Here is a 24,105-nt window from a genome sequence, read left to right as displayed (position 1 = left end):
GAGAAACTGGGTTGAAGGTCCTTTGGAGAAACTGGGTTGGAGGTCCTTTGGAGATCTGGTTTAAGATTCTTTGGAGAAACTGGTTAAAGATCCTTCAGAGATCTGGTTGAAGGTCCCTTGAAGAAACTAGCTTAAGTCCCTTTGGAGAAACTGGTTTAAGGCCCTTCCTAAAAAAACCAGTGTTAACGCAAGGTTGGATAGACATCTACCAGGAAGAGGTCCAAGTGCTACATCCTTTTCCTCCACCTTCTCACTCAGGGTTCCTCCAATTTTGATCCTTCCAGGGCTCCGTCATGGGCTTCACAGAGATCTTAGAACACGTTGGCAGCATGGGACGCTTCCAAATCGTCTACGTGTCTCTCATCTCCATCCCGGTGCTTATGATGGCTTGTCATATGATGCTGCAGAACTTTACAGCGGGGACACCGGATCACTATTGCGCAACTGTCCGCGACGCTGCTCCCAGGAACCAGAGTTCCGAAGATGAGGCTGTCCTTGGGGTCTCCCTTCCCATGGGTGAAAACCCAAAGCCGGCGGAGTGCCACCGTTTCCGCCAGAAGCCATGGTGGCGTTCGAACGGCACCACCGGGAACGAAACCCAGATGGAGACCGAACCGTGTAGAGACGGATGGGTGTACAACCGAAGCATCTTCCACGAGACGATTGTGACAGAGGTGAGAGCAGAGGTTGCCTGCATCCAGAAGTGATCAGGTAGCACGCACAGATCCTGGGAAACTACGCCTCTTCCCCCCCCCTCCATCTCTACTTTGAAGACAAAACTCTATTTTTGGTGAGGGGGGAAGAAAATAATGAGTTATATATACGTATATAAAATACTATTTATATATAGTGTGTGTGTGTGTGTGTGTGTGTGTGTGTGTGTGTGTGTGTTTTAATTTATGCTGATAAATAAAGGGAGACTAGTATAGATCTATTTCAAGCTATTTAGCTCTCATCAGCTAGCCATGCCCTTACTGGGATTTGAACCTGGGCTATATTACATACTAGGCAGAACTCTTAGCCATTAGGCCACAGGCTCTTATCCGTTATCAGCCAAGCCAGGGTGAAAGGTATCTATTAGATTTTTACAACCCCTGGTAAGCCCCAATTATGGGAGGAAGCTAACTGCTTTCATCATCTGTCAATCGGCTCGTCACAAAAGTCCATCATGACAGAAACCCAATATTTTTACTGTTGCCTTTGTTATATTTGTGTTTTTTAAAATTTGTGCTGATAAATAAAGGGAGACTAGTATAGATCTATTTCAAGCTATTTAGCTCTCATCAGCTAGCCATACCCTTACTGGGATTTGAACCTGGGATATATTACATACTAGGCAGAACTCTTAGCCATTAGGCCACAGGCTCTGATCTGTTATCAGCCAAGCCGTGTCACAACCACTGGTATGGACAAATATGGGAGGGGGCAGTACTGCATACTGCTTCCCTTTTCTGTCTTTTGACTCACCCTAAGAGCCATCCAGGCAGAAAGCCATTTTTAATGTTGCCTTTGTTATATTTGTGTTGCATTTATTTATTTATCAGCACAAATGCAATATATACATATACATATACATATATACACATACACACACACACACACACATACCTTTTCCTTTCGGCAGTGGGATTATGTGTGTGTGTGTGTGTTTGTGTGTGTTGTATTTGTGCTGATAAATGTGACACTAAATACATACATACATACATACATACATACATACATACATACATACATATGTTTTTGTAGATTTTCACGGGTGTAGGTATGCTGGTCTTGTTATAACATATATATATATACATACATACATACATACATACATACATATATGTTATTTATTTTTCCTTTTTCCTTTTGGCAGTGGGATCTGGTTTGTTCATCCCGGAAACTAAAGCAAATGGCGCAGTCAATTTACATGGCTGGAGTTTTAGTCGGCGGGATCTTATTCGGAGGTCTCTCGGACAGGTGAGGGACAAGAATTTCGATACCCAAGTTAAACATGTTGTAAAGGGGGAAACTGCTATAGCTCTGATCAACCAAAATGTGGGCTCAGAAACTCTGGCATTTGAAGCACGCAAGTCTTAAAGCTGTCAAGTTACAAGACCCTTGCACCCCTAACCCTTTAAAACCCCAGGGGTGTTCAAACTTGATAGCTTTAAGACTTTAAGGTTAAGATAGGACTCTTAGAAGCGGGCGGGGTGATTGGTGAGCCAGCCAATCAGTGAGCAGTGGACGGGGAAAGCGTGGTGCGGACGGGCGGGGGGAGGCGGCCGGAACACGTTCTAAACGGCACGGTAAATTTGTGGAACCTCTTCTATAGAAGAGGTTAGAATTGGCAGGAACCCACCCCTGATACCGTTCCCCCCACGCATGTGTGTGTGCGTCCCCCGCATGTACCCTGCTCTCCGTCCCCCGCGCATGCGCTGCCAAAGACCAGCTGGCCGGGGGGAAGCGTGCACCCATGCTGGGGCAACGACTGGCATGCCCGCAGGGAGGGCACTACGTGCCATAAGTTTGCCATCACGGCGCTAAGGGGATAATTAACTGGATAACTTAGCTTCTGCCTGTTCTGTAAAATGGTGTCTTATTGAACGACCCAATCAAATATTTCTATTAATATTTACTTCTAATTTAGAAGATCAGGTTGCAGTGCTAAGTGCTAAACCCGCTAACGGGAATAAAGCTCGCAGATTGAAGAGGCAGGAAACATCTCAAAAACGTGGGCCCGTTTTGCACGACCGATAATCCTCGACTTACAACCACAATCGAGCCCAAATATTCTGCTGCTTATAAGCGAGGCATTGGTTAAGTGAAATTGGCACCATTTTACAACAGCTGGCTTGCTGCAGCTGTTAAGGGAATCGCCACTGTTGTTGAGTTAGTAGCACGGTTGTTAAGTGGATCGCCCTGATTTTACTCATCGGAATAGCAATAATAGCAATAACAGTAGACTTATATACCGCTTCATAGGGCTTTCAGCCCTCTCTAAGCGGTTTACAGAGTCAGCATATTGCCCCCAACAACAATCCGGGTCCTCATTTTACCCACCTCGGAAGGGTGGAAGGCTGAGTCAACCCTGAGCCGGTGAGATTTGAACCGCTGAACTGCTGATCTAGCAGTCAGCCTGCAGTGCTGCATTTAACCACCGCGCCACCTTGGCTCAAAAGGGGATTGTGTGACCTCGGGAAAGAAACTTCAGAGGTCAATTTTCTCGCGGGATGAAAATGAGAACGGGAGACCGAATTTCGGCTCCATCCTTCCTTCCTAATATTCTCTTTCCTCCCCACTTTTGTTCTGGCGTTCCTCCTTTTCCTGCCCCCTTGCAGATTCGGTCGCCGGCCAATCCTCTTGTGGTGCTACCTGCAGCTGGCTACAACTGGCACCGCGACTGCGTTCGCTCCCAAATTCAGCGTTTACTGCATCCTCCGTTTTCTCACCGGGATGGCTTTTTCCGGCATCGTGCTCAACGGCGTCTCTCTGTGTGAGTCCCTGGGATCAAACTATTGCCACGTGATCGGGGAGAGCTGTAAAAGGAACCTCCATGGGCAGGAATAGGAGGCCTTCAAAGGTGCTTTTTTTTCCAGGAGGCAACTGGACTTTCTTGTTTTTTCTTTTGAAGACGTTTCGCTTCTCCTCCGAGAAGCTTCTTCAGCTCTGGCTGGATGGTGGGGAAGGGAAGGATTTATACTCCTTGCAGGCAGCTGGTCATTTGCATCCTTTTTAGAGGGCCGTTGAGGCCACTTGGAGGTTTATTTGTGTCTTCTTTAAAGACCTTTTGCTTCTCCTCCAAGAAGCTTCTTCAGTTCTAACTGGATGGTAGGGAAGGGAAGGATTGATCCTCCTTGCAGACAGCTGGCCATTTGCATCCTTTTAGAGGGTTGTTGAGGCCCATGACCCATCAAAACCGCGCTCGACTAAGCCGCGCCCGATTAAACCGCGTCGCTGACGTCATCAACAGGGCGACAACAGCCAGCGCGGAGAAAGAAGGGCGCTTTAAATAGCACTTTGAAAGCAAGCCAATTCAACTTAAGGTAAGGGTTAGGTTTAGGGTTAGCTTTAGGGTTAGCTTTAGGATTAGGTTAAGGGTTAGGGTTAGGTTTAGGGTTAGATTAAGGGTTAGGTTTAGGATTAGGTTTAGGGGGGTTAGGTTTAGGTTTAGGGGTTAATTTTAGGTTTAGCGTTTACAGCGTGCTTCTGTCTCCATGCTGTTGTCGCCCTGTTGATGACGTCAGCTACGCAGTTTCGTCGAGCGCGGTTTAGTCGAATGCGGTTTTGTGGTGGAACCGTTGAGGCCACTTGGAGGTTTATTTGTGTCTCCTTTAAAGACCTTTCGCTTCTCCTCCAAGAAGCTTCTTCTGCTCTGACTGGATGGTGGGGAAGGGAAGGATTGATCCTCCTTGCAGACAGCTGGTCATAAACCTCCAAGTGGCCTCAACGACCCTCTAAAAGGATGCAAATGACCAGCTCTCTGCAAGGAGGATCAATCCATCCCTTCTCCACCATCCAGTTAGAACTGAAGAAGCTCCTTGGAAGAGAAGCGAGAGGTCTTTAAAGAAGACACAAATAAACCTCCAAGTGGCCTCAACGACCCTCTAAAAGGATGCAAATGACCAGCTGTCTGCAAGGAGGATCAATCCTTCCCTTTCCCCACCATCCAGTCAGAGCAGAAGAAGCTTCTTGGAAGAGAAGCGAGATGTCTTCAGAGAAAAAACAAGAAAGTCCAGTTGCCTCTTGAAAAAGCACCTTTGGGATGACTGGGGATCTCCACAGACAATGAAGTCACTGTTATCCTATTATTTTTGGAGTGTGGGGTTTGTTTTCTTGCTAAATTTATCTGTTGGCAGCCCTGGTGGTTTTCCACTTGCCAATTTTGAGTTTTCCCCTAACTTGGGCAGCTTTGAATGCTGGTTCTATTCTTCCCAACAGGTGTGGAGTGGACGCCCACGAAGACTCGTCCAGTGCTAGGGACGATCAACGGCTGTTCGTACACTACTGGGCAGCTCGTCCTGGCCGGTCTGGCATATACTTTCCGAGATTGGCATCACTTGCAACTGGCGGTCTCTCTGCCTTTTTTCTTATTCTTCTGTTATTCTTGGTAAATAGGACACGAGAGTAAGCTTTCCCCATCTCCTGTCCCCAATTTCAGCCTTCATTAAGAGCCATAGCAATGCGCTAGTCCTCAGTGAGGAAACCAAGGATGTAATACCATATTTTCAATTATCGGGCTCATTTGCCGAGTTGGAAACCATAGCATTGGGTTAACAGACTTAACAGACTGCAATTGGAAGGGACCTTGGAGGTCTTCTAGTCCGACCACCCGCCCAAGATTCTGGAAAACAGATTAACAGTTGGAAGGGATCTTGGAGGTCATCTAGTCCAATCCCCCCCATCCAAGCAGGAGATCCTACACCGTTTCTGACAGAGGGCAGCCCAGTCTCTTCTTGAAAGCCTCCAGGGATGAAGCTCCCACAACTTCCGAAGGCAACTTCTGTTCCATGGGTTGATGGTTCTCACTGTTAGGAAATTCCTCCTTATTTCCAGGTTGAATCTCTCCTTGGTCCGTTTCCATCCATTCTTCCTCATCTGGCCTTCAGGGGCTTTGGAGAATAGCTTGACCCCCTTCCTCCTCTCTGTGGCAGCCCCTCAAATATTGGAAGATGCTCTCCTGTCTCCCCTGGTCCTTCTCTTCCCTAGACTAGCCAGGCCCAGTTCCTGCAACCGTTCATCGTATGTTTTAGCCTCCAGTCCTCTAATCCTCTTTGTTGCTCTTCTCTGCCCTTTTTCTAGAGTCTCAACATTAACTGGGAAACAGTTGATAAACCTCGGCGTGACTCTCCTTGTGGTCTCTTTTCCTTTTTCTCCATCCTTCCACAGGTGGCTTTCTGAATCAGCTCGCTGGCTGATAACAGCCGGGAAGCTCGAGCAGGCTGTGACGGAACTCAAGAGGGTGGCCAAATTAAACGGGAAAGAGGAAGCTGCTGGAAAGCTAAATGTTGAGGTGAAGATTAATTCTGTTGATTTCCATAGTTGCGCCTCGTTTTGATCATACGGCCGTGGGCCGAAAGTGCGAGGACCGGCCGTAAGTCTCTTCTGCAGTGCCATTGTGATTCCAGACCGTCGTGAGAATGAATAGCCGTAGGTTGAGAGCTCCCTGTGGGGTTTCACAATACAGGTAGTCCTCAAGTTATGACTGCAATTGAGGCTGGCAATTGTGGTCCTAAGTTGTGATATTTTTTTTTTGTAAAGCAGCTTGCCGCGCGTCTAGATCCAATTCTACAACCTTTTTCGGGATGGTCATTAAGTGAACCCAGCACTTGTTAAGTGAACTCACTGTTCTCTCTGGGCCAGTTTTTTCCCCCAGAAACCGGTCATAAAAGCCAAAAAACAGTCATAAGTCGCAGTCCCTTGACAGCAATAGCAATAGCAGTTAGACTTATATACCGCTTCATAGGGCTTTCAGCCCTCTCTAAGCGGTTTACGGAGTCAGCATATCGCCCCCACAATCTGGGTCCTCATTTCACCCACCTCGGAAGGATGGAAGGCTGAGTCAACCTTGAGCCGGTGAGATTTGAACCGCCGAACTGCAGATAACAGTCAGCTGAAGTGGCCTGCAGTACTGCACCCTAACCACTGCGCTACCTCGGCTCGCAGCAAGGTACTGCGAATAGCCGTTAAATCCCAGGCGGTTGTTGAAGAGGCCAATATGTGGTCACATGACACGCTCCCCAAGAGCCGGGGAGGGAGGGGCAATATCCAAACTTCAAAGCTAAGTGGTAGGTCATTTTGGGAGGGGGGGGGGGGAGTCCATTGTAACTTCGAACGTTCGCTAAGCAATCTGTCGTAAGTTGAGGACTACTGGTGCCTCGGACCAGGTTTTTGGGTGTGGCTCTTTGCACACTATTAAAAAGCACCCGCAGATTGAAAAACTCAACCAAGCATTGAAATGTATCCTGTTTCCCCCCCCCGCCCCCACTTCCAGTTTCTGAGATCCAAGATGAAGGAGGAATTGGCCTCCATGACGTCCAAGGTTTCGGTACTCGATCTGGTCCGGACTCCGACCATGCGCCGGATTTCTCTCTGCGTCTGCTTTGTCTGGTGAGCTCTAGGGAAAATGAAAAAAACCCCTCTCTCCTTCCACTTTGCTTGAGCTGGCATTGAGTTGAACTGAATTTTTATTTTTTATTCAGTTATTTTTATTTAATTATTTTGTATATTATTATTTTACTTTTTGTATTTTATTATTTTACTTTTTGTTTGATTATTTTATTTTATGTTATACATTTTACATTTTATTTTATTATTTATGTTCCATTGTTGCATATTTTATTTTACATTTTTATTCTAATTTATGTTGTTTTATTTATTTTATTTTATTTTATTTTATTTTATTTATTTATTTATTTATTTATTTATTTATTTTATTTATTTTATTTATTTTATTTATTTTATTTATTTATTTTATTTATTTTATTTATTTTATTTATTTTATTTATTTTATTTATTTTATTTATTTTATTTATTTTATTTATTTTATTTATTTTATTTATTTTATTTATTTTATTTATTTTATTTATTTTATTTATTCTATTCTATTCTAATTTATGTTGTTAGTTTATTAGTTCTATTTAATTTTATTTAATTTTTTATTCAACTATTTTTATTTAATTATTTTATATTTGATTACTTTACTTTATTTTTTATTATTTTATTTTATATTAAATATTTTACATTTTATTTTATTATTTATATTTCATTATTGCATATTTTATTTTACATTTTTATTCTTATTTATGTTGTTTCATTTTATTCTATTCTATTCTAACATAATTTACATTATGTTAGTTTATTAGTTCTATTTTATTTAATTTTTTATTCAACTATTTTTATTTAATTATTTTATATTTGATTACTTTATTTTTTATTATTTTATTTTATATTAAATATTTTACATTTTATTTTATTATTTATATTTCATTATTGCATATTTTATTTTACATTTTTATTCTTATTTATGTTGTTTCATTTTATTCTATTCTATTCTAACATAATTTACATTATGTTAGTTTATTAGTTCTATTTAATTTGATTTAATTTTTTATTCAACTATTTTTATTTAATTATTTTATATTTGATTATTTTGCTTTATGTTTTATTATTTTATTTTATATTATATATTTTAATTCTATTTTATTTATATTTCATTATTGCATATTTTATTTTACATTTTTATTTAAATTTATTTGTTTTATTTTATTCTATTCTATAATATAATTTACGTTATGTTAGTTTATTAGTTCTATTTAATTTAATTTAATTCTTTATTCAATTATTTTTATTTAATTATTTTATATTTGATTTTTTTATTTCATTATTTCTGTTTCATTATTGCATATTTAACTTTACATTTTTATTTTAATTTACTTATATGGTTTTATTATTTTTTTATTGTATTCTGTTTTTTTCTACTCTATTCTATTTTTTCTATTCTATTCTATTCATTGTGTTATTTATTCATTTTTGTTCTCCTTTGTTCCCCTTCCAAGGTTCTCCACCAGTTTCGCTTATTATGGGCTGGTGATGGACTTGCAGAATTTCGGCGGTAACATCTACCTGATTCAACTGTTTTTTGGAGCTGTTGACTTCCCAGCTAAGTTTATTTCGGTTCTCACAATCAGCTACATCGGGCGCAGGTTTACCCAAGCTGTTGCCCTCATCTTGGCTGGGTTAACGATCCTGGCCAACATCTTCATCCCTCAAGGTGAGAAAAACTTTGGGTCTGAGTGGTGCAATACAAGAATTCAAAGGTTTTGGGGAAACTTCCAGAAGGTTTCTGGTTTTCTGCCTCATGCTCAGGAAGCTTTAAATTTTAGAATCCCCCAGTCAACATGCTTTAAGAGGGGTGGACTTCCACTCCCAGAATCCCCCAGCCAGCATGCTTTAAGATGGGTGGACTTCAACTCCCAGAATCCCCCAGCCGGCATGCTTTAAGAGGGGTGGACTTCCACTCCCAGAATCCCCCAGGCAGCATGCTTTATGAGGGGTGGACTTCAACTCCCAGAATCCCCCAGTCGGCATGCTTTAAGAGGGGTGGACTTCCACTCCCAGAATCCCCCAGGCAGCATGCTTTAAGAGGGGTGGACTTCAACTCCCAGAATCCCCCAGTCGGCATGCTTTAAGAGGGGTGGACTTCCACTCCCAGAATCCCCCAGGCAGCATGCTTTAAGAGGGGTGGACTTCAATTCCCAGAATCCCCCAGTCGGCATGCTTTAAGAGGGGTGGACTTCAACTCCCAGAATCCCCCAGTCAGCATGCTTTAAGAGGGGTGGAATTCAACTCCCAGAATCCCCCAGCCAGCATGCTTTAAGAGGTGGTGGACTTCAACTCCCAGAATTCCCCAGCCTACATGCTGGAAGTTGAAGTTCATCTATCTTAAATCATGCTGGCTGGGGAACTCTGAGAGTTGACGTCTACCCCTCTTAAAGCATGCTGGCTGGGGAATTCTGGGAGTTGAAATCCACCCATCTTCAAGTTGGTCAGGTTGAAAAACGGTAGAGGGTCCTTTAGATTAAAGCAACATACAAATGATAGCAAATAATAATGTCTCAGCACCAGATTGGAAATGTGACGATAGACCGAGGTGGCCTGTGATGTTGTGAGCAAAGTAAACCAAAGAACCAGATATTCTCACAAACAGAACCAATTCTTTCATATGGAAACTGGATCTGATCCATCGGCCGATTCAGAACCATGGACAGCGTCTCTGTGTCCATGATGGCAGTTGGATCCCATTACTGAACTAAGCTGTGGTTCCAGCAACGTTTTGGATATCACTGTCAACTCTATGAAAATCTGGAACGTTGTTCCCCCCCATTATACAACATACAATAACAGGGTTGGATGAGACCTTAGCGGTCATATAGTCCATCCCCCTGCTGAAGCAGGAGACCCTCTACCATTCTGGACAAAGGGCTGTCCAGTGTCTTCTTGAAGACTTCCAGTGATGGAGCACCAATAACTTCTGAGGGCAAGCCATTCCCCTGCTTAATTAACAGGATAACAGGGTTGGAAGGGACCTTGGAGGTCATCTAGTCTAACCCACTGCTCAAGCAGGAGACCCTCTACCATTCTGGACAAAAGGCTGTCCAATGTCTTCCAGTGATGGAGCACTCATGACTTCTGGAGGCCAGCCTGATTTGTTGTTGTTAGTTGCGAAGCAGTGTCTGACCCATCGCGATCCCCTGGACAACACTCCTCCAGGCCTTCCTGTCCTCTCCCATCCTCTAGAGTCCATCTAAGCTCACACCGACTGCTTTGGTGACACCATCCAGCCCCCTCCTTCTCTGCTATCTCCTTCTTCTTTTGCCCTCCATCTTTCCCAGCATGAGGCTCTTCTCCAGGAAGTCCTTCTTCCTTCTCATCAGGTGGCCAAAGCATTTGAGTTTCCTCTTCAGGATCTGGCCTTCTAAAGAGCAGCCAGGGTTGATCTCCTCTAGGACTGACCGGTTGGATGGCCTTGCAGTCCAAGGGACTCGCAGGATGGATAGATAAATAGATGGATAGCTAGACAGACAGACAGACAGACAGATAGATAAATGATAGATAGACAGATAGATATAGAGGATAGATAGATAGATAGATAGATAGATAGATAGATAGATAGATAGATAGATAGATAGATAGATAGATAGATAGATAGATAGATGATAGATAGATAGATAGATAATTATATAGGTAGGTAGATAGGTAAGTAGATAGATAGGTAGGCAGTCAGTCAGACAGATAGATAGATAGAATAAGTCCCCTTCTTCTTTTGTCCTCCATCGTTCCCAGCATGAGGCTCTTCTCCAGGAAGTCCTTCTTCCTTCTCATCAGGTGGCCAAAGCATTTGAGTTTCCTCTTCAGGATCTGGCCTTCTAAAGAGCAGCCAGGGTTGATCTCCTCTAGGACTGACCGGTTGGATGGCCTTGCAGTCCAAGGGACTCGCAGGATGGATAGATAAATAGATGGATAGCTAGACAGACAGACAGACAGACAGATAGATAAATGATAGATAGACAGATAGATATAGAGGATAGATAGATAGATAGATAGATAGATAGATAGATAGATAGATAGATAGATAGATAGATAGATAGATAGATAGATAATTATATAGGTAGGTAGATAGGTAAGTTGATAGATAGGTAGGCAGTCAGTCAGACAGATAGATAGAAGAAGTCCCCTTCTTCTTCTTTTGCCCTCCATCGTTCCCAGCATGAGGCTCTTCTCCAGGGAGTCCTTCTTCCTTCTCATCAGGTGGCCAAAGTCTTTGAGTTTCCTCTTCAGGATCCGGCCTTCTAAAGAGCAGCCAGGGTGGATCTCCTCTAGGACTGACCGGTTGGATGGCCTTGCAGCCCAAGGGACTCAATGCAGGAGTCTTCTCCAGCACCAGAGTTCAAAGCAATCCTGATTAATTCAAATCAATGAGTTGGTGGGCATCCAATGAAACCCCCCTCCAGAGAGCAATGCTCCTCACCACAGACCTCTCCTTTTCTCCCAGATATGCAGACCCTTCGGACCACTGTGGCCGTTTTCGGGAAGGGCTGCTTAGGTGCCTCGTTCAACTGCATCTATTTATACACTGGAGAACTTTATCCGACGGTGCTTCGGTGAGAGAACAAACCGGGGGAAACCGCAGGGCAGGTGACTGTGAAAAGATAATTTGGCCTCCCATGGAAGGAAAGTGGGTGCGAGATAGCTGCTTGTGGAGTTGTCATTGGAAAAAAAACAGGGGTTCAAATTGAGCCGAGTATGATACCTCCTGTTCTGACTGAGGCTTCCCAGGAGCAATGAAGCAAACTCCTTGTTGCTCCGACAAAATCCCCTTTTCTTAATTGACTGTGAATTCTGCTCCTTCACCTCCAGCAGAGTCTTTCAAGGGAGGATTTACAGTCACAGACCTTATCTGGCTTGGAGAGCTGCCAGGCCGATATCTGCAGAATTTGGCCAGGAGTCTCGGAGGGTCACGAACCAATGAAGTGAACTAATGGACTCCTGCAAACTCCACTCCCCTTTCGCTCCTCTTTTATTCCCTCTGGGAGGGGCCATTCATCGGCCACCTATGGCCTTCCTCCCTAGTCGACCCCTGTTCTTTAGCTCTTCCCTTCCTCTGACAGCTCTGCGCATGCGCACATTGGGAACAGGCTCCAGCTGTTCTTCTGCCTCACTGATGTCTGACTCCGAAGGCAGCTGATAACTGGTATACGGCCCTGGCCCCCTCTCTGCCTCCGACACAGAGCCCTCATCAGAGCCTTCCCCAGACTCCAGGACTGGCCCATGTTCCTCCCCAACCCTCCTCACTGTCCGAATGCTGGCTGCTGATTGGCCACAACACCTCCATGAGTTCAAGCAGCATGACCAATCCCTTTTGCTTGGTGTCTACCTGTGCAGGCAAACCGGTATGGGTCTCAGCAACACCATGGCCCGCATCGGAGGCATCGTGGCTCCGGCGGTGAAGATGACAGGAGAATATATCCCATTCCTGCCCAATCTTATCTACGGTGCGGCTCCCATCATATCTGGAATTGTGGCAGCCTTTTTGCCAGAAACTCGCAACATCCCTTTGCCGGAAACGGTAGAGCAGGTGGAGAACAGGTGAGAAAAAACTGTGGTCCCAGATTTTTTTTGCATTGTTCCTGGAACCCTGAAAGACCTTCTCTTTCCCATCCTGATTCCTCTTCTTTAGCATGAAAGCCAATTGATGGGTTGAAGGATTTAAAATAATAATAGCAACAACCTATATCCTATTAAAACTCCCATTGCCATCTTTAACTAGAGCATGATAGTTTTTGAAGCAAGGTGCTTTAAATAGGCTAACTTACACAGAATGCATCCAAAAACCAGGACCCCTAAATCTTGAGGGAATGAAATTTGGGGAAAGTTCTAGCTGCTTTCAGAACTACTGACTGCTGCTGCATTGCAGGAACTTAATTGTTCTGTGACAGTTTCCCAGTCAGTTTAGCAATCCCTTGCTTCCTTCCCACTCAACATCAGCCTCTTATCTGTCTGCTGAGAAGGAACGGGAAGGGAGGGAGGGTGAAAAGGGAAGGAAGGGAAGGAAGAACGGGAAGGAAAGGGAGGGATGGAGAGAGGAAGTGAAGGAAGGAAGAAAAGGAAAGGAAGAAGGAGGGAAGGAGGCAAGGAAAGAAAGAAAGAAAGAAAGAAAGAAAGGAGAAAGTGGGAGGAAAGGAAAGGAAGAGGGAGGGAGGGAAGAAGGAAGGAAGGAAGGAAGGAAGGAAAGAAAGAAAAAAGGTAGGGGGGAGAAAGGGAAATAAAGAGGGAGGAGGGAAGGAACAGGAAGGGAGGGAGGGAGAAAAGGAAAGGAAGGGAAGGATGGGAAGGAAAGGGAGGGAGAGAGGAAGTGAAGGAAGGAAGGAAAGGAAAGGAAGAAGGAGGGAAGGAGGCAAGGAAAGAAAGAAAGAAAGAAAGAAAGAAAGGAGAAAGTGGGAGGAAAGGAAAGGAAGAGAGAGGGAGAGAAGAAGGAAGGAAGGAAGGAAGGAAGGAAGGAAGGACGGAAGGAAGGAAGGAAGGAAAGAAAAAAGGTAGGGGGAAGAAAGGGAAATAAAGAGGGAGGAGGGACGGAAGGAAGGAAGGAAAGAAGGAAGTAAACAAGTAAGCAAGCAAAATTTCCAATGCTGCCTGCCAGATTCCCACAGGGAAATTCAATGGGGAAGCCAGCAGGAAGCCGAAAATCTCTCCTACTCCCACTGCTTTCCCCCCCCCCCCCCATCTTGTTCATGCTGTTTAGGGAAAGAACCTATCTTTGAAATGATGGCCAAACGGGGCCCAAGTTCTCCAGATTTGGAAAGCCAAGAATACATTGATCAAACCTCCCCTGTCCGAAGCTTAAAACCAACTAACATTTCAGTAATGCAGCTGTGTCAACGGCTTGTTCGCCCACTGAGTTGGTGAAGCCTCTCTGAAAACCCATCAACACTTAATGGCATCGTTGCTTCCCCCCCCCCCCCTTCTGCACAGATCGCGGAATAAGAGTCAGAAGCTGGACTCCCCGCAAACGGAGGGCCTCTTGCTCTCCAGCAAGCCCGAAAGCCAGAAAACCAGCGCTTAAAAGGAGAGAAAAATATTGATTCCAGGACCTCCCTTTGCACGAAGATCTGTGAAGACCAAGGACGGTGTCACACTTGGGAAGAATCTATTCTCCTGAGTATAGAAGCAGCCACGAAGATGAAGGAGTCCAATCCTATTCTGGATTTACAGGGAGGGGAGGGGGGAATTAGAAGCCGTTTGGAAGATATTCTACTCTCTGTACGTTCATTCTGTCTGATGTCTTTTTTCTTTTAAAAAAAAATTAATCTCAATCCGCTTGTTTGCAAAGCATGGCCACATCCCCTTAATACACTAGCCCAAGCAAAAATTGGCAGGGCTATCAGATAGTTTAATGCAGGGGTCACCAACCTTTCGGACCTCAGGGACCACTAAATCAGTGTTTCTCAACCTTGGCAACTTGAAGATGTCCGGACTTCAACTCCCAGAATTCCCCAGCCAGCATTCGCTGGCTGGGGAATTCTGGGAGTTGAAGTCCGGACATCTTCAAGTTGCCAAGGTTGAGAAACACTGCACTAAATTCATAATTTTAAATCCCACGGACAATTAATATGATCTGCCTAATGACTGGCTGGGTGGGTGTGGCTAGGTAGTCATGTGACTGGGTGGGCGTGGGCAAATTCATGTCACTCACGTCGAGAGGCACCTCGCCAGCCTCTACTCGCCCCTCCCAGCCCCTCCTCGCCTGCCTGTCTGGGCTCCTTAGGGCCCCCACAGGAAGCAGTTGCCGGAGCTAAGCAGCCACCTGGAGAAAGAGTTGGCAAAACAGCTCAGTTCAAATTGGATCTGGCCGAGAAGGAGGCTCAGCAGAAGCACCTCACTGAGGACTAGGAGCATAGGCTTTCCAAGCAGAGGGAAAGCCTGCGGGAGTGCAAGGCCAGGTGCCGGCGCCTGGAGGCTCAGTGGGCTGAGATAGTCAGCCCGTTCCAGGACGTGATGCAGCCCCACTGGAATGAGGCCCTCCAGCTCTTCACCACCAGTGATGCTTCCCTCCAGCCTTCGCCCAAAGCCCCCCACCAGGAGGCTGAAGCAGACCCCAAGTGGAAATTTCTGCCCCCCTCTGTCCTCCATAAAAAGACCCCGAAGAGGGAGACTATCTGTAGAAACACAAGCATGTTCATTGCACATATCTGGCCCAGGGGGCGTAGTTTGAGGACCCCCAATTGAGTGCAATATCAAAAATGCAAATAATTTAATTTTTCAACATTTTCTTGCAGACCACCAGTGGTCCACGGATCACCAGTTGGTGACCGCCGGTTTAATGTGTCACCCAACCCATATCATAGCCTGTTGATGAAGGAGAGTAACTTCTTAAACTTAATTAAGAAAGTCCTAAACTGACAATATAAATGATGGTCGTCAGGGGGCAGCAGTGAGATACAGGAAAAATTAATTTTGTCTTACCCTGGATCCGTGTTTCTCAACCTTGCTAACTTTAAGCTGGATGAACTACAACTCCCAGAATTCCTCAGCCTGCATTCTTTAAGATTACTTCTGTGGACTACAACTCCCAGAAATAAACCTAGCCAGCTGAGGAATTCTGGGAGTTGAAGTCCACCCAGATTAAAATTACCATGGTTGCGCAATACTCCCCTAGATCACTTAGCCCCTAAAAACCCAAATTATCGTTTCTTTCTTTCTTTGTTTCGTTGCTTATTGCAACTATGTAGAGACAACCTAGGTTTCATTAAGCTAGGCATAAGTATAGACTGTTCTATGCAATAGAATAGAATAGAATAGAATAGAATAGAATAGAACAGAACAGATCAGGAGTAGAATATCAGATTAAAGAATAAAATAGAATATATAGTAGAGTAGAAATAGAATAGAATAGAATAGAATTAGAGTAGAGCAGAACAAAATAGAACAGAACAGAATAGGAATAGAATATCAGAATAAAGAATAGAATAGAATATATAGTAGAGTAGAAATAGAAGCGAATAGAACAGAATTAGAGTACAGCAGAACAGAACAGAATAGGAATAAGAATAGAATAGAATATATAGTAGAGTAGAAATAGAATAGAATAGAATTAAGGTAGAGCAGAATAGACTAGAATAGAATATCAGAATAAAGAATAGAATAGAATATATAGTAGACTAGAAATATAATAGAATAGTAGAGTACAGCAGAGCAGTACAGAACAGAACAGGATAGGACAGGAATAGGAATAGGAATAGAATATATAGTAGAGTAGAAATAGAATAGAATTAGGGTAGAGCAGAATAAACTAGAATAGAATATTAGAATAAAGAATACAATACAATATATAGTAGAGTAGAAAGAATAGAATAGAATTAGAGTACAGCAGAACAGAACAGAACAGGAATAGGAATAGAATATATAGTACAGTAGAAATAGAATAGAATAAAATGGAATAGAATTAGAGTAGAGCAGAATAGAATAGAGTAGAATATCAGAATAAATGATAGAATAGAATATATAGCACAGTAGAAATAGAATCGAATAAAATGGAATAGAATTAGAGTAGAGTAGAGCAGAAAAGAATAGAATAGAATAGAATATCAGAATAAAGAATAGAGTATAGAATAATAACTTTATTGTCACGTTTAAATATACACTAATAAACATACATTAAAGGGTCACCACCTACAATATGCACTACATAAACATGACAAAACAAACACACACACACACACACAAACACACACACACAGTCTAGTTGGGATGTATACAGGTGCATGGTGAAAAAAAACAAAAACCTTGCGAATTTACCTGAAGGATGGACTAAGGAACAAAATGGTTACCTGATCTGCTAGTCCTGCTGGAAACCCCAACTCAACATATCTACCCTGGATAAAACATTCAGGGGCCCAGCTCTGCTCTGTAAAATGAATTAAAGTCCAGAGTTTGGACTACCGATATACATCCGCTTTCATTTTCTCTGTTCACCATTCTGGAGTCACCCAGCATGCCTCATCAGATCAATCAAATCCTGGGTGCAAACGTGATCAAGCCAGCCGATTTAGATTTTAACTCATGGCATCAAATGGTTCGTTCCCTCACCTGGTTAAATGCAAATAAACCCAGTCTAGATAAAGCGGGCCATCGGGATGCAATCAAGATCAAGGGAGGTACTAACATTACTCTATAAAACCTTAGTATAAGTATAATCTTTATTGTCATTGTACTTAAATACAACGGAATTGGTTCGAAATTAGTAAGGCCACACCTAGAGTATTGCATCCGGTTTTGGTCACCACACTATAAAAAGATGTTGAGACTCTAGAAAGAGTGCAGAGAAGAGCAATAAAGAAGATTAGGGGACTGGAGGCTAAAACATGACAATGAATGGTTGCAGGAACTGGGCATGGCTGGTCTAGTGAAGAGAAGGACCAGGGGAGACACAGTTTTCCACTATTTGAGGGGCTGCCACAGAGAGGAGGAGGTCAAGCTATTCTCCAAAGCACCTGAAGGGCAGACAAGGAAATGGTGTAGGGTCTCCTGCTTGGCTAGGGGGGTGGTGGACTAGATGATCTACAAGGCCCCTTGCAAGTCTGTTAATCAGTTAAAGTGAACTTTATAATGGCTTGATAAGGCCACACCTAGAATCCTGCGTCCAGTTTTGGTCACCACACTATAAAAAAGATGCAGAGAAGAGCAACCAGGATGATGAGGGGACTGGAGGCTAAAACATACGATGAACGGTTGCAGGAACTGGGCATGGCTAGTCTAGGGAAGAGAAGGACCAGGGGAGACAGGAGAGCATCTTCCAATATTTGAGGGGCTGCCCCAGAGAGGAGGAAGGGGGTCAAGCTATTCTCCAAAGCCCCTGAAGGCCAGAGAAGGAAGAATGGATGGAAACTGACCAAGGAGAGATTCAACCTGGAAATAAGGAGGAATTTCCTGACAGGGAGAACAATCAACCCATGGAACAGAATTGTCTTCAGAAGTAGTGGGTGCTTCATCCATGGAGGCTTTCAAGAAGAGACAGGGCTGCCCTCTGTCAGAAACGGTGTAGGGTCTCCTACATGGGCGGGGGGTTGGACTAGATGACCTACAAGGTCCCATCCAACTCCCTTAACGTGTTAATCTAGATCTTACTGATTGGTCCATTTCTGGATTCTGCCAATTGCTATTTGGGCCAATTTGAGAATTGGGGATTCGAAAACACCAGCTACTTCCTCTCATGCTGCAATGGTCGTAAGTGTGAAAAATGGTCACTAAATGAATGGTTGTAACCCGAGGCCTACCTGCAGCAAAGTTATTCATAATCCAAGCAGGGATGAGAGTTCTCTCCAATTTTTTTTGGAAATAGGCCCCTCCCACCTCACTAACAAGTAGAATGGAGATCCCGCCTCTTAATTTAAATATCTGCAATAGCCTTGAATGATTTCTGCAATCCGGGCTAAATTCCTATCAACCCCACACCTGGGTTTTCATGCCACCATTAACGAGGTCAGTGCAAGAGCGTAACATTGGCACCACTGAAGCGCGATTCATTTTGAACTGGGGTTAGCAACGGGGTGTTGTGTTGTGTCATCCAACCCCTTTAGATAATTGGGGTGGGAGGTCCAACTAGCTGGTGTAGATCCAAAATAGCAATAGCAAAAGCTGTTAGACTTATATACCGCTTCACGGTGCTTTTACAGCCCTCTCTAAGCGGTTTACAGAGTCAGCCTTTTGCCCCCCAACAATCTGGGTCTTCATTTGACCCACCTCGGAAGGACGGAAGGCTGAGTCAACCTTGAGCCAGTCGGGATTGAATTGTTGGCAGTGGGCAGAATTAGCCTACAGTAGTAACCAGAAGGAAGGAAGGAAGGAAGGAAGGAGGGAGGGAGGGAGGGAGGGAAGGAAGGAAGGAAGGAAGGAAGGAAGGAAGGAAGGAAGGAAGGAAGGGCAATAGCAGTTAGACTTATATACCACTTTACAGTACTTTTACAGCCCTCTCTAAGCGGTTTACAGAGTCAGCCTCTTGCCCCAACAATCTGGGTCCTCATTTGACCCACCTCGGAAGGACGGAAGGCTGAGTCAACCTTGAGCCAGTCAGGATTGAACTGTTGGCAGTGGGCAGAATTAGCCTACAGTAGTAATCACTAGGAAGGAAGGAAGTAAGGAAGGAAGGAAGGAAGGAAGGAAGAGAAGGAAGGAAGGAAGGAAGGAGGGAGGGAGGGAGGGAGGGAGGGAGGGAGGGAGGGAAGGAAGGAAGGAAGGAAGGGCAATAGCAGTTAGACTTATATACCGCTTTACAGTGCTTTTACAGCCCTCTCTAAGCGGTTTACAGAATCAGCCTCTTGCCCCCAACAATCTGGGTCCTCATTTGACCCACCTCCGAAGGACGGAAGGCTGAGTCAACCTTGAGCTGGTCAGGATCGAACTGCTGGCAGTGGGCAGAGCTTGCAATACTGCATTCTAAAAGGAAGGAAGGGAGGAAGGGGTGGAAGGAAAGAAGGAAGGAAGGAAGGAAGGAAGGAAGGATGGAAAATAGCAACAGCACTTAGACTTATATACCGCTTCACAGTGCTTTACAGCCTTTCTAAGCAGTTTACAGAATCAGCATATTTGCCCCTAACAATCTGGGTCCTCATTTTATCCACCTTGGAAGGACAGAAAGCTGAGTCAACTTGAGCCTGCTGAGATTCGAACTGCCAAATTGCAGGCAGCAGAAGTCGGCTGCAGTACTTCATTCTAATTGCGGCTCATGGAGAAAATGGATTCCTTCTGGAACCAAGTTTAACATGAGCGCAAGTCCTCGACTTACGACAGTTTATCTAGTGATGGTTCAAAGTTACAACAGCACTGGAAAAAGTGATGGATGAGTGTTTTTCACACTCACGACCGGTGCAGCATCCTCATGGTCACGTGATCAAAATTCAGACACTCATCAACTGACTCGTATTTATGACGGTTGCAGGTGTCACATGATCCCCTTTTACAACCTTCTGACAAGCCAAATCAATAGGGATGCCACCTAACAACCAGGCTACTAACTTATCAACTGCAGTGACTTGCTTAACAACTGCGGCGAGAAAGATCATAATGTGAGGCAAAACTCACTTCACAAATGTATCGCTTAGCGACAGAAATGTTGGGGCTCCATTGTGGTCATACGTTGAGGACTGCCTGTATAACTTGCCTCCAGAAGTTATGAATGCTCCAATGTTGGAAGTTTTTAAGAAGTTGGATAACCATTTGTCTGAAGGGGTGTAAGTTTTCCTGCCTAAGCAGGGGGTTGGACTAGAAGACCTTCAAGGTCCCTTCCAGCTCTGTTATTCTATTCTATGCTATGCTATTCTATTATTCATTATCTATTCCATTCCATTCTATTTTGATCTGTTCTGTTATATTTTCTAGTCTATTTTATTCTTAATCTTATTCTTATCTGTTCTGTTCTATTTTCTATTCTATTCTTATCTGTTCTGTTCTATTCTTATTCTTATTCTTATTCTTATTCTTATCTGTTCTGTTCTATTCTTATTCTTATTCTTATCTGTTCTGTTCTATTCTATTCTAGTCTATTCTATTCTTATCTGCTGTTCTATTCTAGTCTATTCTTATCTGTTCTATTCTATTCTTATCTGCTGTTCTATTCTTATCTTTTCTATTCTTATTCTTATCTGTTCTATTCTATTCTATTTATTCTTATTCTTATCTGTTCTATTCTATTCTTATCTGCTGTTCTATTCTATTCTTATCTATTCTATTCTTGTTCTTATCTGTTCTATTTTCTATTCTATTTTCTATTCTATTCTATTCTTAATCTTATTCTTATATGTTCTGTTCCATTCTAATTCTTATCTGTTCTACTCTATTGTATTCTTATTCTTATCTGTTCTATTTTCTATTCTATTCTTATCTGTTCTATTCTTATTCCTATCTGTTCTGTTCTATTTTGTATTTTATTCTATTCTTATCTGTTCTATTCTTAATCTTATCTGTTCTATTCTATTTTTTATTCTATTCTATTTATTCTTCTTCTGTTCTGTTCTATTCTATTCTATTCTCTTCTATTCTATTCTTAGTCTTATACGTTCTATTCTATTCTATTTTCTATTCGATAAAATTCTGATTTCCCACCTTAAAATTGGATGAGTTTCTCACTCCCCCCCCCCCCCGCGTTAAATATCACCTTCTTCCAAACAGGAGGAGAAACAGCTGATTCTTAACTTTCCTCCCTTCCCTAACCGGTGAACCGCAGAGACCGCAGCCATTCGTTCTCCTTGAGCGGTTGAGACGAAGCCAGCTGGGTGAAGCATCGCTGCGCTCGGTCACCGCCGCTCCTTGGGGCGGCTTTTCCGACCGTCCGTTGCCAGCGGTGCCACCTTCCCGTGAGGGCCACGGACCTTTGCACGCGATGACCGGGAAAAGCAAATCATCAACCAGCTCTCTGGCATTGGCATCCCACCCCCAAATTTTCCTGGGTGCCCTCCCGAGCAGGTCAGGGTTGGGTTCCCCTTTGAAGGATGGATAGGTGGCTTGTAATTGGAGAGCGAGTCAACTCCCAGCCCCATGCTGGTCAAGCTCTGGCCCTATAAAACGTCCTTCAATTTCAGCACTCAGGAAATCAGGATGGTTGAGGTGGGAAGGGAACGGTGGGGGCAGCCATGGTGAGAGGCAAAGGGAATGGCAGGGTAGGCCTTCCCCACCAGAAAGCTGGGTTTTCTGAGAAGAGCCCAGTTCCTTATGAAGTATGATAGGCCACGTTACGGATAGTTCTCGAAGTACAACCACTTATTTAGTAACTGCTTCAGAGGGCACTGAAAAACGTGACTGGCACAACCGGTCCTCACATTTACAACTGATTTCTCTGTCTCTCCCTCTCTCTCCCTCTCTCCTATGTCTGTCTATCATCTATCTTATATATCCATATCTATCTGTCTATCTCATCTATCATGTACTTCTGTCTATAATCTAATATGTCTATCCTCTATCTATCTATCTATCTATCTATCTATCTATCTATCTATCTATCAATCTATCTAGCTATCTAGCTATTCTATCTCTCTATCATCTTATTCTACCTATCTCTCTATCTATCATTATCTATCAGTGTATCATCTATCCACTTTATCTATCTCTCTATCATCTATTTATTCTGTCTATCATCTATCTATCCATCCATCTATCTATCATCTATCCATCTTATCTACCTATCATTTATTTATTCTGTCTATCTATCCATCTATTTATTCTATCTATCCATCTATTTATTCTGCCTATCATTTATCCATCTATCACTCTATCATCTATCCATCTTATCTACCTATCATCTATTTATTCTGTCTATCATTTCTCTATCTATCTATCTATCTATCAATCAATCAATCTATCTATTCATCTATCATCTATCCATCTTATCTACCTATCATCTATTTATTCTTTCTATCATTTGTCTGTCTATCTATCTATCTATCTATCTATCTATCTATCTATCTATCTATCATCTATCCATCTTATCTACCTATTATCTATTTATTTTGTCTATCATCTATCCATCCATCCATCTATCTATCATCTATCCATCTTTTCTACCTATCATCTATTTATTCTATCTATCATCTATCTATCTATTTCTCTATCTATCCATCTTATCTATCATCTATTTATTCTGTCCATCATCTGTCTATCCATCTATCTATCTATCATCTATCCATCTTATCTACCTATCATCTATTTATTCTGTCTACCATCTATCTATCTATTTCTCTATCTATCCATCTTATCTATCATCTATTTATTCTGTCCATCATCTGTCTATCCATCCATCTATCTATCATCTATCCATCTTATCTACCTATCATCTATTTATTCTATCTATCATCTATCTATCTATTTCTCTATCTATCCATCTTATCTATCATCTATTTATTCTGTCCATCATCTGTCTATCCATCCATCTATCTATCATCTATCCATCTTATCTACCTATCATCTATTTATTCTATCTATCATCTATCTATCTATTTCTCTATCTATCCATCTTATCTATCATCTATTTATTCTGTCCATCATCTATCTATCTATCTATCTATCATCTATCCATCTTATCTACCTATCATCTATTTATTACTTTGCTTTACTTCACTTCAATTCACTTCACTGGAAAAAGTTGCCAACTCTATCAGGTTTCAAGTCTGCAGTGAAATCAATTGATACAGACGATACGCTGACATGTTTCTTGCACAAAAGTGGAAAATTAAACCAGGGCTGTTAATGGCGAAATTGACTAAGAGCTTCTGAATTTAAAAGATCCACTTTCCCCCCCAGCAGGCTATGCAATGTAATTGATTAAAAATGGGGAGAGAGCAAGCGACTCCCAGAATTCCCCAGTCAGTTTGCTTTAAGGTATCTGGATCCCCTGCTCAAGCAGGAGATCTTCCTCCATTATGGACAAATGGCTGTCCAATCTGTTCTGGAAGACTTCCAGTGGTGGAGCACCCACGACTTCTGGAGACAAGCCTGATTCGTTAGTTGCGAAGTCGTGTTCGACCTATCGCGACCCCCTGGACAACGTTCCTCCAGGCCTTCCTGTCCTCTACCATCCTTTGGAGTTCATTGACACTCAGGCCGACTGCTTCAGTGACTCTATCCAGCCACCTCCTTCTCTGCCGTCCCCTTCTTCTTTTGCCCTCCATCGTTCCCAGCATGAGGCTCTTCTCCAGGGAGTCCTTCCTTCTCAAAGGCCAAAGGATTTGAGTTTCCACTTCAGGATCCAGCCTTCTAAAGAACAATCAGGGTTGATCTCCTCTAGGACTGACCGGTTGGATGGCTTTGCAGGAGAAATAGATATAGATAGATAGATAGATAGATAGATAGATAGATAGATAGATAGATAGATAGATAGATAGATAGATAGATAGAATTATATAGGTAGGTAGATAGGTAAGTTGATAGATAGGTAGGCAGGCAGTCAGACAGATAGATAGAATAAGTCCCCTTCTTCTTCTTTTGCCCTCCATCGTTCCCAGGATGAGGCTCTTCTCCAGGGAGTCCTTCCTTCTCATCAGGTGGCCAAAGTCTTTGAGTTTCCTCTTCAGGATCTGG

The 24,105-nt window shown here is 43.1% G+C and overlaps 1 protein-coding gene across 2 annotated transcripts; it reads left to right on the top strand.

Moving 5' to 3' along the window:
- Positions 1 to 139: 139 nt before the first annotated feature.
- On the top strand, positions 140 to 14,203 carry LOC106554760 (solute carrier family 22 member 6-A). Of its 2 annotated transcripts, XM_087705277.1 has the most exons (10): positions 140 to 674; positions 1,859 to 1,962; positions 3,324 to 3,478; positions 4,924 to 5,092; positions 5,872 to 5,995; positions 6,977 to 7,092; positions 8,541 to 8,755; positions 11,537 to 11,645; positions 12,427 to 12,630; positions 14,014 to 14,203. In XM_087705277.1, exons 1-10 carry the CDS (start codon positions 294 to 296, stop codon positions 14,102 to 14,104), a joined length of 1,668 nt encoding a protein of 555 aa, XP_087561403.1. In that variant the 5' UTR covers positions 140 to 293; the 3' UTR covers positions 14,105 to 14,203. The 2 variants fall into 2 exon arrangements, with proteins under 2 accessions (XP_087561403.1, XP_087561402.1); XM_087705276.1 differs by lacking the exon at positions 14,014 to 14,203 and having other exon boundaries at positions 12,427 to 12,758.
- The last annotated feature ends 9,902 nt before the right edge of the window (positions 14,204 to 24,105 follow it).

This window comes from Thamnophis sirtalis, unplaced genomic scaffold, assembly GCF_051295495.1.
Source record: "Thamnophis sirtalis isolate CommonGarterSnake01/CBP01778 unplaced genomic scaffold, rThaSir2_p1.2 scaffold_2, whole genome shotgun sequence".
Classification (NCBI taxonomy): domain Eukaryota; kingdom Metazoa; phylum Chordata; class Lepidosauria; order Squamata; family Natricidae; genus Thamnophis; species Thamnophis sirtalis.
This window is presented reverse-complemented; position numbering and strand designations above follow the sequence as displayed.